Source organism: Eucyclogobius newberryi, unplaced genomic scaffold (genome assembly GCF_026437365.1).
Source record: "Eucyclogobius newberryi isolate DKJ021-1_F unplaced genomic scaffold, fEucNew1.0.hap1 SCAF_11, whole genome shotgun sequence".
Taxonomy (NCBI): domain Eukaryota; kingdom Metazoa; phylum Chordata; class Actinopteri; order Gobiiformes; family Gobiidae; genus Eucyclogobius; species Eucyclogobius newberryi.
The window spans coordinates 32,664,118-32,682,419 of NW_027315735.1; the positions used below are offsets into that span (position 1 = coordinate 32,664,118).

General features: G+C 44.4%; 1 protein-coding gene across 1 annotated transcript; it reads left to right on the forward strand.

Moving 5' to 3' along the window:
- The first annotated feature begins 11,915 nt into the window (after window positions 1–11,915).
- LOC140346438 (uncharacterized) lies at window positions 11,916–17,394 on the forward strand. The gene is made up of 4 exons (XM_072432509.1): window positions 11,916–12,010; window positions 14,759–14,868; window positions 16,275–16,357; window positions 16,445–17,394. Exons 1-4 carry the CDS (start codon window positions 11,916–11,918, stop codon window positions 17,381–17,383), a joined length of 1,227 nt encoding a protein of 408 aa, XP_072288610.1. The 3' UTR covers window positions 17,384–17,394.
- Window positions 17,395–18,302: the final 908 nt, after the last annotated feature.

Below are 18,302 nucleotides of genomic sequence, written 5' to 3' on the forward strand. Positions count from 1 at the left end.
CTCAGCCGCAGACATGTAGGCCACACAGCCATAATCAATAGCCGCCCCCATGACGGCCCGACAAATACCCAGGAGCGACCCTCGGCTGGCCCCCCAGTCCCGGCCGGATAGACAACGAAGCAAGCCATTCACCCTTTTGCATTTACCACTGACCTCATCAATGTGCCGACGCCAACCAAGCCTCTCGTCAAAGGTGACCCCCAAGAACCTCACCTCCCTGACCTGTTCGAGCACCTGCCCATGCAGTCGAAGGGAGACGTCCCTATGCCCATTGAAGAAACAGATCACTCTAGACTTCCGTACGGACAGTCCAAACCCCCACTTCAGGGTCCACTGCTCCACCTGCTGTACTGCCCCCTGCAGTTTCGCCTCGCAAAACCGGAGATTCCTCCCTCTCACCCATAGAGCGCCACCATCAGCACAAAGGCTCCTCCCAACAGACCCATCCACGTCGTCAAAGATGTCCCCAATCATAACATTGAACAAGATAGGGCCACACACACTCCCCTGCGGGATCCCATTCTCCACCTCATAGACCCCAGAGCAAGCAGCGCCCACTCTGGTTTGGACACGCCGGCCAGACAGAAAGCTCCGGACCCAGCCAAACAGTCCACCCTTCACACCACACCTCCGCAGCTCAATGAGGAGCCCATCCTTCCAAACCATATCGCACGCCTTCTCCACATCAAAGAGCACCGCAATAACCTTTTCTTTCTGAGCCCTGGCCAGCTGGACATCAGACTCCAAACACAACACGGAATCCATGGTGTTCCTGCCCCCACGGAAACCACTCTGGTGCGCGGGAAGCAAACCCGGACTCTCCAAGAAGTAATCCAACCGCTCGGTAACCATGCGCTCCATCGTTTTCCCGAGCTGCGACGTCAAGGCAATCGGCCCATAACTTGAAGGGTCAGACGCTGGCCCACCCGGCTTCAGAACCGGCACCACCGTAGACTGTTTCCACGCAGAAGGAACACAACCTGAATCCCAAACACGGTTGAAAAGACCCAGGACTAGCCCAAGCGTGTCATCAGTCAAATGAGAGAGCATGTCATAGCACACCTCATCTCTACCCGGGGCTGTCTGCCTCGCCCCAGAAAGTGCTCTCCTTAGCTCAAACAAACTAAACGGAAGGTCAAGGTCATCTTGAGTCGAAGGCTGGTGCCCAATCGGCTCAGAATTCTGGGCCAAAGTACTCTCCCTGTAGTGCCTTTCCGCAGGTGAGAGATTGTCAGAGCTGTGCACCGACACAAAGGTGCTGGCCAACAGTTCAGCTTTGTCAATGTCGCTGACTGCTTCAACACCATTCAGTATTAGGACCGGGGTCCCATGACGGCGCTCAACCCCATGCATCCGCTTAATCATCCCCCAAACATCCCCGAGACGCGTTTCTCTCCCAATTTTGGAACAATACCGCCTCCAATAGGCACTCTTGGCCGTTCTTACAGTTTTCCGCACAACAGCGCGGGCCCTCTTGTAGTCAATGAGGGCACCCTCAGTGTGGGTAACCCTTAGCCGGCGAAACGCCGCATTTCTCGCCCTAACAGCATAACCACATGCTTCATTCCACCACGGCACCCGCTTCCTATGTCCACTACCACCACTCTTAGGAATCGTGCCTACCGCTGACTGCGTGATGAGCGAGACAATTGCACTATTGAGAACATCCACCTGAGTCAATCCTCCTTCCCGCAGAACCCTAGAACCATTATCAGCTTTCCTCAGGAAAGCCCCCCAGTTCGCCCTTGCCAACTGCCACCTCTGGATCCTCGTCCCCCTGACCACACAGCTCCCAAAGCCAATCTCGGTGCGGACTAGATAGTGATCGCTACCAAAAGAAAGATTACCAAGAACCTCCCAACTACAAACACCAGCTAACTCCTTGGACACAAGTGTAATTTCTATTGCACTTTCCGTACCGGTCCCCATATCATAGCGGGTCCCACTCCCATCATTCAGACAAACCAACTACCTTTGATTGATAAAACCCTCTACCACCTGCCCATACCTATCGGTACCACTACCGCCCCACAAAGCGCTATGCGCATTAAAATCCCCACACCACACGGCCTTTCCCCGAACATCCTTACCGATACTATGTAAGGACTCTAACGTTAACTCACCACACGGATTATAAAGGTTAACCACAGTAACAGCTTCACCACCCAGCCAGACCCTTACCACCAGAGCCTCCGGCGCTTTACTCACACTGACAACAACGTAATTTAGGTCATCTCGGACAAACACAGCCACACCTCCGCCTCTACCCTGCTCCCTATCATTCCTAACACACACATACCTTTGTATCCCAAAACCCCACCTAGGTTGTAACCAAGTCTCCTGCACGCACATAACGTGAGGCTTGTTCAACAAGGTAGAGACAAAATGCTTAAATTCCTGGCCAGCACGAAGACTACGCGCATTCCATTGCAAGACAACCACCGCCATTATGAGCCCCCGGAACCTGACGGCGCATCGGGAGCCCCCCCACTCCCACTGCCAGAATGGGGCAGGGTGCCTTCCCGCAGCGCATCCTCTATCCACATCCTCCGCACCCACAGGGCCTCTGCCCGTGGAAGCCACACTCACAGGCATCCCAGTGGGGACCTCCCCCTGGCCGCGGGCAACGCTGCCCCCTCCCCTGTCGCCTAGGTCACCAGCAGCACTGGCAGCCCGCACTGCATCCACCTTCACCTGACTACCAGACACCTTCTTGACCGCATCCGCGTAGGATATGCCTTGAGAGGCTCTAACTTTTTGCACCTCAGCAGCCCTCTTGCTGAACACGCATCCCCCGTAGGCAGAGCTATGCTCTCCCCCACAGTTACAGCACTTGAGTTTTGCTCCTTCGTCACACTTCCCATACTCGTGGTCTCCTGCACATTTACCACACTTCTGCTTCCCTCTACAGACCGCTGCAATATGCCCAAAGCGCTGGCACTTGAAGCAACGCAGGGGCGGCGGAACATATGGGCGTACGCCATAGCGCATGTACCCAACGCACACCACACCAGGCAGGATCCCACCTTCAAATCTAATCATTATCGACAGGCTGTCACACCTTACCCCATCCCGGGTCACCTTCAACCGCCTAGCATCCACCACCTTAGCTCCAGTCAAATTCTCCTTTATGTCATCCACAGATGTCGTCGTAGGGACGCCTACGATAACTCCCCTGACCGTGCCTCTTACAGCATCAGACACAAGAATGTCCTTCCCCCCCAGACACTTAGCTTCAATCGCCTTCCTTTGCTGAGCCACGTCCTTGCACACGACCAGCAGCGAGCCATCCCTAAGGACACTCGCATGCTTGACCACTCCCACAGCTACAGTCAGGCTCCTTGTCAACGCCATCGGATCCCACCCCTTAAAGGACGCATTATCCTGCGCGAGCTTTATAAACACCTTACACTCTGAACTCACATCCCCGATATCTGCAACCCCCCCGCCCTGCTCCTCACTGAGAGAGCCCTCCATAGACGAGCAAGAAGACGCCCTACGCTGCACAGGATCAGTGGCTCCAGGGGAGTCCTCCCCGCTGTTCATATCGTCACCGACCAGGTCACGCTTCCTCTTCCTCTTCCCCGTCATACGGACCGAGGCGTTCCTCTATGTTGCCGTAATATCCAAACAACGCTCAATAATCCACCGCCAGCGTGTATCTTCAGTTGTTATTGTGAGATGCGACGTTGTTGTTGTTGTTGTTGTTTTATGGCGGTTGGCATCCGTAGTTGTTTCAGAGACCGACCGGCTTTATTCCAGGGAGACTCTTGCATTACCGCCAGACTTTTGGAGCCACTGTGATACTGGACGGCATCTCTATCACGTACAGGGTAGTGTGGGTCCTTGCAGGTCTATGGGCAGGAACGCGTGGGAGGAAAGGGCCTTCGCCCGCATGAGGATTGGCCATACTGGACTCAATTGGTCACTGAGTAGGATGGGCAAACATCCGACCGGTCTGTGTGGTCACTGTCGGGTGCCAGAGACTGTCGAGCATGTGCTGATTCGCTGTGAGGCTTATGATAGAGAAAGGGCCGGGTTTGCCTTGTGGTTTCGGAATAAAGGGTGGGAGTTCACTCTGCGGAACGTTCTTGCGATCCAGTCACAGGGTTTGTGTGAGGCTGTGGTTGCTTACTTATATAGCACAGGGTTGGGTAAACGTTTGTAGAGTTGGGGTGTGTTGGAGACTGAGCCGAGGATGAGGAGCAAGAGGATGTTCTAACGCTCTTTGAACTCATGGGCCTAGAAACGCCAAAGTGATGGAAGAAGGACTTCTAAAGGGTATAACAACAAAGACATCCCATAGGTTTCAAGAGTGGAGGTCCCAAGTGTGCAGGTTCCAGAATTAATGAGAATACCCTGGTTGTGGATAGAGAGGATTTTGTACTCTTTATGGTGGATGTTGTAAACTGTGCTGCTCAGACTCAAAGCAGAACTGAAAGGATCAGGATCATTGCTAAAGCTGCAGGGAGATTCCTTGGAACAAAGGAGCTTGATTGGGCAGATATAGAAAACAGGCTAAAGGCGCTAAATGGGAGTCGGAGTGATGGGGGTCTGCTTGTGGGGAGTCAGAGTGATCAGAGTGACGAGATGGGGGTGGGGGTGGTCTCCTGTCCTCGCCCAGTCTCGTAGACGCACGGCTACCAAGCAGCGACATCAGTGGACATATTAAAGCCTATAGAATGAAGCCTGAAGAATAAAGCTGTACGGTGGAAGCACCGAACGTCAAAGAAGGAGAGGAAGATGAAGAAGAGTCTCCCTGGAATAAAGCCGGTTGGTCTCTGAAACAACAACTATTCTAGTCACAAAGACATATCATGACCTCATGGGCTTTGTAACAACAAAGCAATGGAAGGAGTACTTTTATGGTCTACGACAGAGTCTGAGGACTACGACAAAGTCTGAGGAATAAAGTCTGGCGGTAATGCAACACTTGGATGCCAACCGCCATAAAACAACAACAACAACAACAACAACCATGACCTCATGGGCTTTGTAACACCAAAGCAATGGAATAAGAACTTTTAAGGGTTATGACAAAGTCTGAGGGGAAGAAGAACTTATATAGGATACAATAACAAAGACATCTCATGACCTCATGGGCTTTGTAACGTTAAAGCACTGGAAGAAGAACTTTTAGGACTACGACAAAGTCTAAGGAATAAAGTCTGGCAGTAATGCAACACTCGGATGCCAACCGCCATAAAACACAACAAAAGTCTGAGGAATAAAGTCTGGCGGTAATGCAACAATTGGATGCCAACCGCCATAAAACAACAACAACAACAACAACAACAGGCGTCCTCCCCCTGTTGCCATGGTGACAGGAATGCGGGTTAAAAGTGTTATCAGCTGTCCGTGTGGAGTTTTACAGCCCTCAAGAACAGAGGACGTGATAGAGAGACACTTTGGACTTTGAAAATAATGTTTCCATCAAATGACTTATTTCAAATGAACTCAGAGAGTCATTTCTCCTCCAAGACAAAAGCTAAAACGCTAAACAGACTATGCGGTTTTAGTAGACAATCATCAGATTGCGGAATTTATCTACCAGATGACTTTACATGTACATTTTGTGTTAACATTTGTGGCATAAGGTAGAGCCAAACAAAGGGGGGGTCTTCCTCCAGACCTCGTCCCCTTATCAAGAGGCTGGTTGGCTGAAGCCACGGCGCCAAAACCCCCGCAGGGGTAAATCAGAAAGACAAAAGAGTTCCAACCAGAGTTCTATCAGGAGTTTGCCATAGGGAGCTCCCTGTGAGCCCCATCAGGGGAGGTCCATGACAAAGGACCTGGGGAGAAGGCCTGCTCCTAGAAGACATTCCAGCACCCAAGAACTAAGAAATCTGTGCCCGTTTTTACACGTGATTGAGACTGCGTCATGCAAAATCAAGCAAGGACCTTTTGCAACTTTTCAAGTAGTCCACAGCCTTTTAGACCAGCCACATCGGTGGAGCAGCATGACGGCCTTTTCATTTGGAAACGTGATGTGGCTTGATTGACGTTCCCATGGGGTGGTGTGTGACAAGAAGAAGTCGCGGACACTGTTCTGTACTTTTCGAAGATATTTAACACAGAAGAAACAGTATCAATACAGACATGATCTGGGCCCCTCCGAGCTTGTGAGAAAGCAGCCCCGTCTCTGGGCGTACATCGCCTTATATACTGAAACCGCACAAAGAACCCTAAATAATAACTTGACAGCGATGATATCATCCATGTACAAACGGTTTGGCCAATAAGAGAACAAGATGTAAAGAATATCCATATTTGGGTAGAACCAGGGGAGAAGTTACAGAAATGAGGTCATACGAAAACACAGATGTATACGAGGCATCTCAAGGCCTCGCTTGGTCTGTTCTCGGCCGTTAATCAGGTGTGGGCCCCTTACATTCCGTGGAATAGACATTTTGGTAGAAACACACATATTCCTAAAAGCCAGCCTCAGAATGAGGCCTAACCTTGCATGGACCTTGTTTTAATACACTTCAAACGCCTCAGAGCCAAGGAGAACGCCTCAGAGCCAAGGAGAACGCAGATCGCAGAACCTGATCCAGTCCTTCTTTGGGCATCCCAGAGCCCACGCTAAGCCCAATTAGCCAATCTGAGCTTAACATAGCAGAAACTGGACCCAGTATCAAAACATGCTTTTAGTCAAAACAGAGCATCACAAATAGGGAGTTCAGAAAACGAACTTCAAAACTATTATGCACTTGACGGCCAAACCAAACGTCCTTTCAGACGATTTTTATGCAATTTTATTAAAAAGGGCCCAGATCAAAAACTTTATCTGCCCACTATCCTTGACAACGGACTCCAACAAGAAGCAATACTTGACACAGCTGCTGACATCAGTGTTATGTCACACGTGCTTTTCAACAAATTGCAGAGAGCAATTAACGTGAACGGAAGAAAACTGAACTGCAGTTCATGCTCCCTTGAAGTCCAGCCGTACGCGGACACTAACATTGTCCTCACCAAAATGGCTCGAATCCGCTTAACAATCGGACCTATGACGGTAGTCCATCCCTTCTTCTTGTTTTCACTCAACTCAGTTCCTCTTCTTGTAGGTCAAGATCTACTTAATCGGTTTGAACCCCTAATCGATTTTAAACAACTGACACTTTCAGCACAGGTGCAAAAACCTTTGCCTTTTGTGAACGGAAAGAGCAAAAATCAGAATTCTAAGACCGCCTCAGTGGCACACAGATCTTTCCCAAACCATAGGAATCAGAAAGATAAACAGGGCTCAAATTGACACAAAACATGTCTTTAAGAGCCTGTTGTGGAAAAATATAATCTGGCCCTTTGCTTTTTTAATTTTCAATTCAATTCTATTTCAATTCAATTTATGTTTAACACCTAAAGTCACAGCTTGACACAACCCCTCCTTGCCTGGAGGTTTACATGTCCCAGGCCTGGCCCCGTTTGGTTTCACACTAGGACAAAGAGCAAGACATGTGAATTGAATCAATGCAAATGTTATCCACTGTTTCCTTCCTGAAACCCCTGTTCCTTTTGTCCCTTTGTACCCGCGCCACCTGACTGACCGTAACTTCCCCTGTGTTTTGGGTCATGTGACTAATGTATATAAATAGGGGGGACCTGGGACGAGGGGGCAGAACTGATCATGTAATGTACCAGAGAGAGAGAAACGCCCGATTAAATCACCTTAACATTGAGACAAAGATACCCGCTTCCTTGCCTAATTTCTGCCATTACAAGCCCAAATCAACGTCTTGTGCCGGGACACAACTCCACCGGAGCAAAAACGCCCACAGACAGACTTAGACAAGACTAACCTGATAAACAAGACTAATCTCAAAATGAATTGTCTTAGCACAGCAGTTATCATTTATGACACTCTCTTTTCAGGCTGATTCAGAACCTAAGCTCACAACTCATGGTTTACCTGAACTCAGAATAAGGAGATTTTACATTCTTCCAAAGATTCACAAGGAATCAGAGAAGTGGACGGTCCCAGGACGGATCCCACCAGGCAGACCAATAGTCTCAGATTGTAACAGTGATACCTAAAGGACAGCAGAATACATTGATTATTATTTGGCACCATTAGCATCCAAACATGCCTCCAACTTGGAGAATATACACTTGGATCACTCTGATTGTGTCATTGACGTCTAAATTTAGATGATATTGTCTAATTTAAATCTATTCAGTTCTTGATTGAATCTCCACAATCCTTCAGGTATTTCCTTTAGAATGTCAAATTCTTTCCCTGTTAATGTAACTTTTCCTATTACTCATCATTCAACCCCCCCCTTGGTGTCCTGTTGTCACCCTGTTAGTTAATAAACACATGTATGTCCCATGTTTCCCCACTTCTGCGTCAATTGCCCTAGTTAATGACCCATTCATGTCTTTCCTGGGAGGGCATTGGACGTCACTATTTAACTTATTCCCTCACGTCTACATGCAATACGAGGTTTCCTCATGATAATACAAATAAATAAGTTACTGATATAACTTTTACTATCACTTTACTTACTGCCCGTTCTATGTCCAAAAACATCAGTAGTCACTAATTTACCCATATTATCACTTCCAGGCCCATGCCTGGCATTTGATCCTAAATTTAAAAACACTTCTGTCTTTTCGTCCTGTACTTTCATCTAGTCATGCATTAAGTCCAAAAAGATAATTTTCGTCAAGTCCAAAAATAAAACAAAACAAAACGTAGGTTTGTTCTGTGCACTCAAAATATACCGTAAAAACGCAACTTTTGTCTTCTATGTCGGGGACAGGAAGTGTCCTGTCTGTGATCACATTCCCCAAAATATTGGCCATCTATGAAAATCTGAATTCATCTTTATCTCTTATCAAGTTTAATGAAATCTTTATAATTGATTGTTGTCAATCAAAACAAAAACCCTAAATTTGTTCTACAGACTAAAATTTAAACCAGCTGGGTTTAGTTCCTAATTTATTCCTTCAGAGCGTCCTCTGAGTGCTGTCTTCTCCCTTCTCCTGCCTTGTTGACCCCCCTTATCTCCCCCTCTCTGCCACGTCATCTGAGCACGCCGGAAGTCTCCCTCCAAAATCCTCTTATGACTTTTCCTTTGTCTTTTTACAGTTTGGGGTGATAATTTTGGCATTATGTGGTCTCGGTCGTCTGAGAGAAATGCTACTTGCTTTACAGTCACGGTCAATGTCAAGCTTCTAGAGAAAATTCCTTATTAGATTCCTCCGGACATAAACGTGGTGTTTAATGATTCACCCGTGACTGCAAATTTTAGAATAACGCCTTGTGACCCTTGTATGATTAATTGTGATTCACACTTGTTAGTTAATCACTTATTAATCCTCATTCACACATTCACACTTCTCTCTTACTTACTTCGCTCGTGCACAGCGCTTACGTTCACTCATCTTTATGTCAGTAACAACTCGGCATAAGGCTTCATGACTTTCTTTCGGTGAGAAACTTAACTCGTGGTGAGCAATTTAACTCCTTTATGTGAGAAACTTATCTACACAAAGCTAACCAATATTTTTCAGAAATATTAAACTAATTGCTTAACGCCAACCAATCTTTTTCAGAAATATTAAAAACTAATGCTCCAAAGCTAACCAATATTTTTCAGAAATATTAAAAACTAATGCTCGAAAGCTAACCAATATTTTTCAGAAATATTAAACTAATGCATAAAACGTTTTATGGCTCACTCTTTTTCACACACAAAGTTTTGTCTGACCTTCTTTGTCGCCTGTGTTCTCCTGCTGCTTCGAAACGACGCGCTCTCCTCGCGGAGAATGAGGTGCGATGGGCGGCCACGGGAAAGGTGGACTTCCTTCTGCTGTGCACACAGACTTTCACCGATTCACCCGTCAATCTCTGGGAGTTTTTATTTATTTATAGGAGATCTTCTACTGAATGTGTTTTTCAGACTTCCTATAAGTGATCTGTTCTTCTGTATCTACCTCTGTATCTACCTGCGTTGCACCAATGAAATTTCCCCATGTGGGACAATAAAGGATTATCTTATCTTATCTTAATCTCCGCGAAGGGGCTGCTTGTCATCCGGCTCGAAGGACCAGAAAATGTCATGGAATGAGACATACACCGATGCTATTCCGTAACACATCGAGAACACAATTCAACTTAGAATATGAAACGACACAGAAATATCAGACATTTGTATGGCAAGCTTGGGAGAAAACGCGGGGACTGATCACGCAAGCTGTTGTAAGCAGCCTGCGTGATCCTCCCTCCCGCGTCTCACCCCGTTTTTTCCCATGCTGGTTGGTTTTATTAGATATTCTGGAATAGGCGGGTCACATTTCTCATTGGTCAGCCTCACATCAAGGCACTTGGTATTTTTCCGTAGAGATAAAGCCTGCAAGGGGGGTGCAACTCCCCCCCTGGGGCAACATTCTTTGGCCCATCTTTACGATACCTTCACAAACAAATGCAGTTTGTCACACACCCGTTCTTCTCTTAGACTAATGATGCAGATAAAATATCACTATTATGCAGATAAAATACATCACAGAAATATAATCATATATTCACATTTTATCACAAGGAATGAGGGGTTTGGCTCTTCACTGGTTTATTTCATACATACTAAGATCTGCACCCCTGGACACACCCCGTACCCCTGGACACACCCCGTACCCCTGGACACCCCCCGTACCCCTGGACACCCCCCGTACCCCTGGACACACCCCTGGACACACCCCTGGACACACCCCTGGACACACCCCGTACCCCTGGACACACCCCTGGACACACCCCAGACGTGCTTTTAACAGCTACTGAGCCTGTGAGAGGACTGGAATTTGATGCCTCTTGTCTCTTGTCTATATGTTTCTCCTGAGGTTTTGGTTATTGTCTGTTGTCTGCTGTTTGAATCATCTTTTTAAATCTCTGTCTTTTTCATTGTGAAGCACTTTGGATTTTAAATGTGCTATACAAATGAAAATTACTTACTTACTGCTTGAGCAAATCGTTTTAGAAATGCCATGTTCCTGTTGTGAGAAGACTTTGAAATGTATAAAAATGCATGAAAGGTCAAAACCATGGCTATATATCAACCCTGCTTCACAGGTGGAGTGGCCAAATAAAAAAATACAATCTTTGCAAAAACAGAAAAAAACAAGTGCATGTATTTGAAAAAAGTCTCTGACTCTGATCTTCTATGATCCTGACTATGAGTCTGTGTCCAATGGAAGAAAAGGCCAAGAAGAGTTGATGTGTCTAAATGATTTCAGCTTCATAATAAATACTGCCTTCACCCATTAGCTAAAACTGTACACATTTTCATTACATACCAAAATTGTGAGTACAATTGTGGATTATGATACAGTGCTCACTGGTAATACATTTAAATGACTTTGTTTATCATAAGAACTATACCCCATGTAATAGTATGTTTAGGCTTGTACACCATGTAATAGTATGTTTAGGTCTATACACCATGTAATAGTATGTTTAGGGTGAATGTACCTTTGGAAATAATGAAAGTAAGTTAAACCATCCTTGGAGGAAAATGCAATCCCATATGAGGCTTATTTACCATCTCAAACAGGTGGGGAGCGTCTCCTCCTTCTCCTCCTGGGGGGTGGAGGACCTGCCTGTCTCTGGGTCCGGATCTTGCCCTACAGGGTCCATACCTGGGCCTTCAGAGTCTTCATCCTGTTCTCCAGATGGAGAAGCTTCCTTTTTAATTCAATGGCCCTCATCGTTGCGCCATTCTCCAGGTTTAGGAGCCTCGTATTGATCTGTGGGAGGGGAGTGCAGAAGAATTAACGGGTTGCAATATCCACCTCTTTCTTTCGCTAAAGCAAATACAGTAAGTACAAGCCTCTGACAGGAGAAATGCTGCATTCTTCAACTGCAAAACAGTATTTAAATCCAACTGTTACATTTCTGAAACAATCTTTTGGAAACAATGTCTGTGTTTGAAAAGGGTCAAATCATTGTCATCGAGCAGAGAAAACGTCTAAAGGAGAAACAGAAACTCATCTACACCAGCTCTGAACCCCAGTGAGTGTTTGGGACGAGCTGGAGAAGGCTGTGTGCAGTGGTCACTCTCTCCATCATCAACACAATATCTTTTTTTGGCTCATTGAAAGAACACCACAGTGAGCGCGTGCTGTAATCAAAGACAGATTACCTTCTTTTTCGTCAGGTCCTTTACCAGATTATCAACCATGAGAGTTTCTCCTAGAAGAAATTGTATTCAATTAAATTTATGAACATTTGAACTCTTATTTATTCATTCATTCATTCATTTTCTACCGCTTGTTCGCGGGTGACTGGAGCCTATCCCAGTGACTTTGGGCCTTAGGCGGGGCACACCCTGGGCAGGGGCCAACTCGTCGCACGGCCCAACACAGAGACATAGACACACGGACAACCATTCACTCTCACATTCATTCACTACGGCCAATTAAGAGTTGCTCATTTTGTCTGCTCATGCATGTGAGTGTGGATGAAATAAAGGAGAATTTATCTGGAGCTAAGGTTGAGGACGCCGGGCGATTGAAAACTAAGTCAAATGTGACAGCCTGTCTGAGGCAGCGCCTCCTGTAACTCCAGCTGCCTCTTCGTCTCAAGCAGCTGAATTTGGGCACGGCAGAGTAAGCGTGTACAGTACCATAAAGGGGAAAATAAATGTTTAAGAAAAAGTCCATTCAGTGCAATGTTAAATACAGTTTTAACTAAAATATAAATCAAATCAAGGTTGAAATTGCCATCTACAGGGACACGACGAACGTACATGCTCCCACGCCTCGCTCGTGGCCCTCTGAAGGTGGATCAGGGTGTTCTCTGCCATTCTTTCAGTACCTTAAAAGATAAAAGATAAAAGAGCATGTTACAGGACTGCGCGTCTATTATTTTAGAAGCATGTCAAACCAGCTTTATTGTACTAGGAATATTTCAAATATATTTCTAACCAAGTGAAGGCGATCAAAGGCTTCCAGATGGACAATATTTAGAAAAGCGGAGGAGGAATTGTAATTGAGGAAAATCAGAAATTGTTCTTTAAAACAGATACAAAAAGACCTTTAAATAGAGTCAGTATAGTCCAGATACTAATTATTTTTGAGAGTCAAATACCCACGGTCAATTCACATTATGTCTGATTTATCCTTGTATACAGTATAAAACGGCAGAAATAAGGTTGCATGATTTTGGAAAAATTAATTTCTGTTGAGCAAAGCTACAGAGATTAAATCTGCACTTATGTTTTAAGTTTATTTTATTTAATATGAGACAGTGCACATTAATCAACAAGTTAATACAACATGTAAAAGCTCATTTTCATCAGTAGTCCTGCTGGCAGGTTGATGGAGACAGACATTCGGCCAGAACAATGTGTTACAAAAGTATTGATATCGCAACAAACTAAATATAGAGCAATAACATTAAGGTCTGGGGGGGAGGCGCGCGGGGGTGGGGGAAGAGGGGGAGAGGCGCGCGGCTATTTCACCGCGCCGTTTCAAGGTTAGGGTCAGGGTTAGCCATGAGGCTATATGGCAGTGCCGCGGTTACTGAAACTGCTGGGCCATTTGACCGCGGTACTTTATTTTTTTTTTAAATGATAATAATTTATTTTATTTATATTGTAGAAATCAATAATCTAAGCCGTAAACTAAGTAATAAAATAACTAAGGCCTTATGCCGCTTCTGAGGAGCAGGTGCGGCTCGTGCTAATGTTAGCATAATTTGAAACATGCCGGGTTTAGCCAAAAAGTTCACACATCTCCGTTTTAAATGCCACAAACAGTGAGTTTTCAGGCCGTAAAATGCCCTAAAGATGGCAAAAATAGAAAATAAAACAAACTTCAAACTACTTATTTTGCGCCTTCTTCCACGATCGTCTGTTCTGGAACTGGAGAAGGCGGAGACTCCAGTCTCGTGTTCCAATCACAGCCTCGCCGGCCAATGATTGGCTACTGGAAATGGTTCAAAATCAAGGTGTGTGTGTGTGTGTGTCCAAATCATGCAGATCTGACCTTTTCTTGTCCTTTGAACTGCCTCATAATCAGAGACATAATCAGTTTCTGCAAAACTAACTTTAAGGCAGTCGGAGCAGATATCGAGGCCTTCAGCATCACACTGGTTCAATCAAACAGCTTTTACACGGCTTTAGTGGATTTAACGAGCAAAGACGGTTAATTAAAACTCAAAATCATCTCGAAACTGAATGAATGACTTTGAGTAACTTTACTATTTTACACTCACAAAGTGTCAGACACTTAAACGTCCTGTTTCAGCTGATCCAAGTCTAACCAAAGTCATCGAAAGACTTCAAAGTAAGTGACTGTGCTGCCCGGTGGTGGAGTGGTTAAGTCACAGCACACATATCCTGACTCTGATGATTTGCTGCATGTCTTCCCCTCTCTCACATTCCCCATTTCACCCTGTCCTCTCCTGTCTAATAAAGCCTACGGGCAACAAAATCTAAACCAAAAAACAACTGCGCCACTGGATAAACCATCAAAATGAAATCATTCTAAGGACACAGGTTTGTAGAACTGGCTGAATAAGAGACAGAATTTCTAATGAAAGTAAATAAAGAGTGTATTATTCCATTTATAAGTTAAATCGTTTAACATCCATTGATAAATTGATTACAGTTCATGAGTGCTGACAGTAGCTCTTAATAAACACTCAAAGAGCACAAAGAATCAGAAGCAGGAAATTCAGTGTAATCAAACAGGGGAGGCTCATGTTTGTGAATAATAGAGATTAAAAATAACCCTCAGATTTTGTTTATGCTTTTAGCCGGTGCAATACATGCCAAAGAAGCACTAATACAGAGCGATCCTGCGCTGGCCCCAACGACAAACTAACAACGACACAAACTAGCTCCTGGCGACCGGCTGCCTGCAGAGGTGAGAGGTCAGACCCCGTCACGGACCGTCCTTTAATAGGACCCGCTCTCACCTCAGTCACCAAACTCAGGAGCAATTGGGGCCATCCTGCTACACAAGGTTTCCTCAGAGTTCATCATGTTAGACCTGTAGCCTTTGCTAATCACTCATTAGCACTTTATGCAAAACATATGTCACTAAAAAGGCTCAGATGATCTCACCTTTTTCAGTGAGTGTTTTGTGACTTCCTGGAGTAATCTCCATCCAGGACAAAGTGGCTCTATAATAACACGGTTAACAGCTCCAAAAGGTTTATACTTACAGAGAGAGAAGCTTTAAGAAGGAAACTGCCCAAAAGATTCTTGGAGGGTTTTAGATCATTCAAAACATCCTCTCAAGAGTCACTGAGACAAGTTAAACGTGTCTTTTTCCAGGTTCAATAACATTTACAGTTGTGTATCATTATAATTTTTAGGCCACATGGCTCTGATTTCAATATATTTAAGAATAATAACAGTACTTTGCTCACTTTCATTTGTGAGTGAACTCGAATGACACATTTAACGGTTTTGTCCTTCACAGCTGAGACAGAGCAGAGACAGTGAAGGAGCAGAGACACAGAAGCAGCTCTTTTTGGGACAAGAACGAGACTAAACTTTAGAGAGAGTGAAGCTCTTCCAGGACTTTCTGCTGTTACTTCTGCGTTTAACCTCCTCCTGCTGCACAATCTGTAAGTTTGACTCTAAAATACAACAATTTACCTAAATATGCATTAGACTTTAGTCAAATATTGGACATCTTAGCCTTACTAAGCGGCACACTTACTCCAAAACTGCATTTAATCCACAACGTTTGGATTCAAATGGATCTTCCTCAGGTCATAGCTTTGTGTCTTTTTTATTTACAAACTACATGCTATACTCTTTTTTTAAGTGTTGTTTATCAGTTTGCTCTCTCAACTAAAAAGATTTTACAACATTGCCCAATCTGCCCCTAAAAGATGCTTTATCATTTAATGTAATAACTTGAGTCCATTGGTTTTATTGGATATTGTAACTTCAGAGGCAGTTTCCTCAAAATGGCATTTCCCCCTGTAGGGACATAAAGATCACTTCTTAGAGTAGCACCTATACAAACCAAACATTCCATTTGGATGTTCCAAATATGTGCAATTCTGACCATTTTACACATAAATTGTCTTATTTTTATTTATAAACATTACATGACAAAACACTTTCTTTAATTTACGTCAGTAATCCACACAAGACTTGTTAAATTGATATGTCTAAATGAAGATGTTTTTCTCCTCAGCTACAGTGTCTTGCTTTAAAATGCATCTAAACGCTTGTCAGAATTGTAGTTTGGTCTGTTACACTGTCCATATTCTTAAAAATAAAGGAAAATGAATATAATCCTTTTCATCTCAGAACTCACTGAGGCGTCTGAAATAGACTTTTATTTGTTCAAGGGAATTCACTACACAGTCACAGTGGGCGACTGGTTTCTTGACGTAAAGCGCTTTGAGTACCTTGACGGTATATAAATGTGACCATTTATTCTATTTTTTATTTAAAACTCTTCAAATTTCTGTTTATAGAAGATCTACAAAGTCCATCAAGAATGGGGTTCACCTGTGACCATTGTAGGAAGACATGGCCCACTGCTTCCAGACTCAAACGACACTACAGAACTCACACAGGAGTGTGACCAGTGTGGAAAGAGTTTTTTTAGAACAGTACATCTCAAAAAACACACCAGAATCCACACTGGAGAAAAGCCATTCAGCTGTGATGTTTGTGAGAAGGAATTTTCACAGTCAGGCAACTTAGTGTCACACATGAGAGTCCACACTGGAGAAAAGCCATTCAGGTGTGATGTTTGTGAGAAGGAGTTTTCACGGTCAGACACCTTAGTATCACACATGAGAGTCCACACTGGAGAGAAACCATTTGACTGTGATCAGTGTGGGAATACTTTCTCAACATCAAGGCAGCTCAAATGTCACATGAAAATCCACAGAGGACAAAGGCCGTACAAGTGTGACCAGTGTGAGAAGGAATTTACAGTGTCTTGTTCCCTTAAAGTTCACATGAGAGTTCACACTGGAGAAAAAACATACAGATGCGACCAGTGTGGGAATGAGTTTTCTGATTCTTCCACCTACAAATGTCACTTGAGAATCCACTCTGGAGAAAAGCCATACAAATGTCAACACTGCAGTCAAACTTTTAGAAGTTTATCAGACCTCGCAGTGCACCGTCAGATCCACACTGGAGAGAAGTTATTTGTCTGTGAAGAGTGTGGGAAGGCTTTTGCATCTGGTTGGGGTCATCTGAGACATATCAAAATTTGCCGTTATAAAGAGAAAAGCTGCAGCTCTGACCAGTCCAGTTCTGATCATCTGAAGATGTGTCGTCTTGAACAATCTAAAGGAGAAAGAGCTGCTGAGTCTGGATCAAGTGAACCCAGAGTCAAAGTCATAAAGCTGGAGATCAGGCTCCAGAGAGTCCAGACTGAGAAGGAAAGACCAGTGTAGATCCAGAACACTGGACATCGACTGACATAAGTCAGTTCCATTTCAATTGTTATTCAACTTTATTAAATCAGTTACTCAGCTGTCTAATTCCTAAATTTAATCTTGTTTTTAGTTCTTGTTCAGCCTTTTGTGAGAAATGTTTATCCCAAAAGAAATTAAAAAAACAACAACAATATTTTAATTATTCAAAACATACAACTGGACATAACTTTGCACTGTTTATTCACTTTCATTCCTTTTTGGGTTTTTTTTCAAATTGTGAAAACGACAGATAAACCTTTTGTAATGAACCTACAAGGCACTTTGTCCTGGAAATGTGAACAAAGGCTTCTATACCAAAAATTATTAAAAAATAATTCAGTGTGATTTTCGGATTTTTTCTGTCTCTCACAGTTACACACAATTAAGAGACTTAAAACATAAAAAACTGTGACTTGTGCTCACACTGGGACAATGCAAGGTCTCGGAGCGACAGGTCCTTCAGGTGAGCAGAACCTGTCCCAACACGATGATCTGTAATCGTGTAATCCTGATCTATATTATTATGGTTTGAAATGTAATTGCTATGGCAACGGTGCCAATTCCGCATCAGTTTGAACCCTGTATAATTCAGTATCCCACTGAAAAGTTCTGAGGCCAACTTAGAGCCTTTTAGCATGTTTCTCTTTAAGCCACCTGGTTGTCTCCAGGGAGATGTTATTGCTTTGCCTGGAATGTTCCACAGTATGGCATTGAAGTTCTCCATCTTGTTGTAATATGATTTTTATTGCTAAAATACTTTTAATTTTCACTTGTTTCCTCCAAGATTCAGGTTAAGGTTCACTTCATTGTCCTCTGCATTTGACCCAGTTCCGCTGGGGAAACTTGTCAGGAGCAGAGGACAAGATCCAGGACCGAAGCCTGAGCATTTTATCTACAG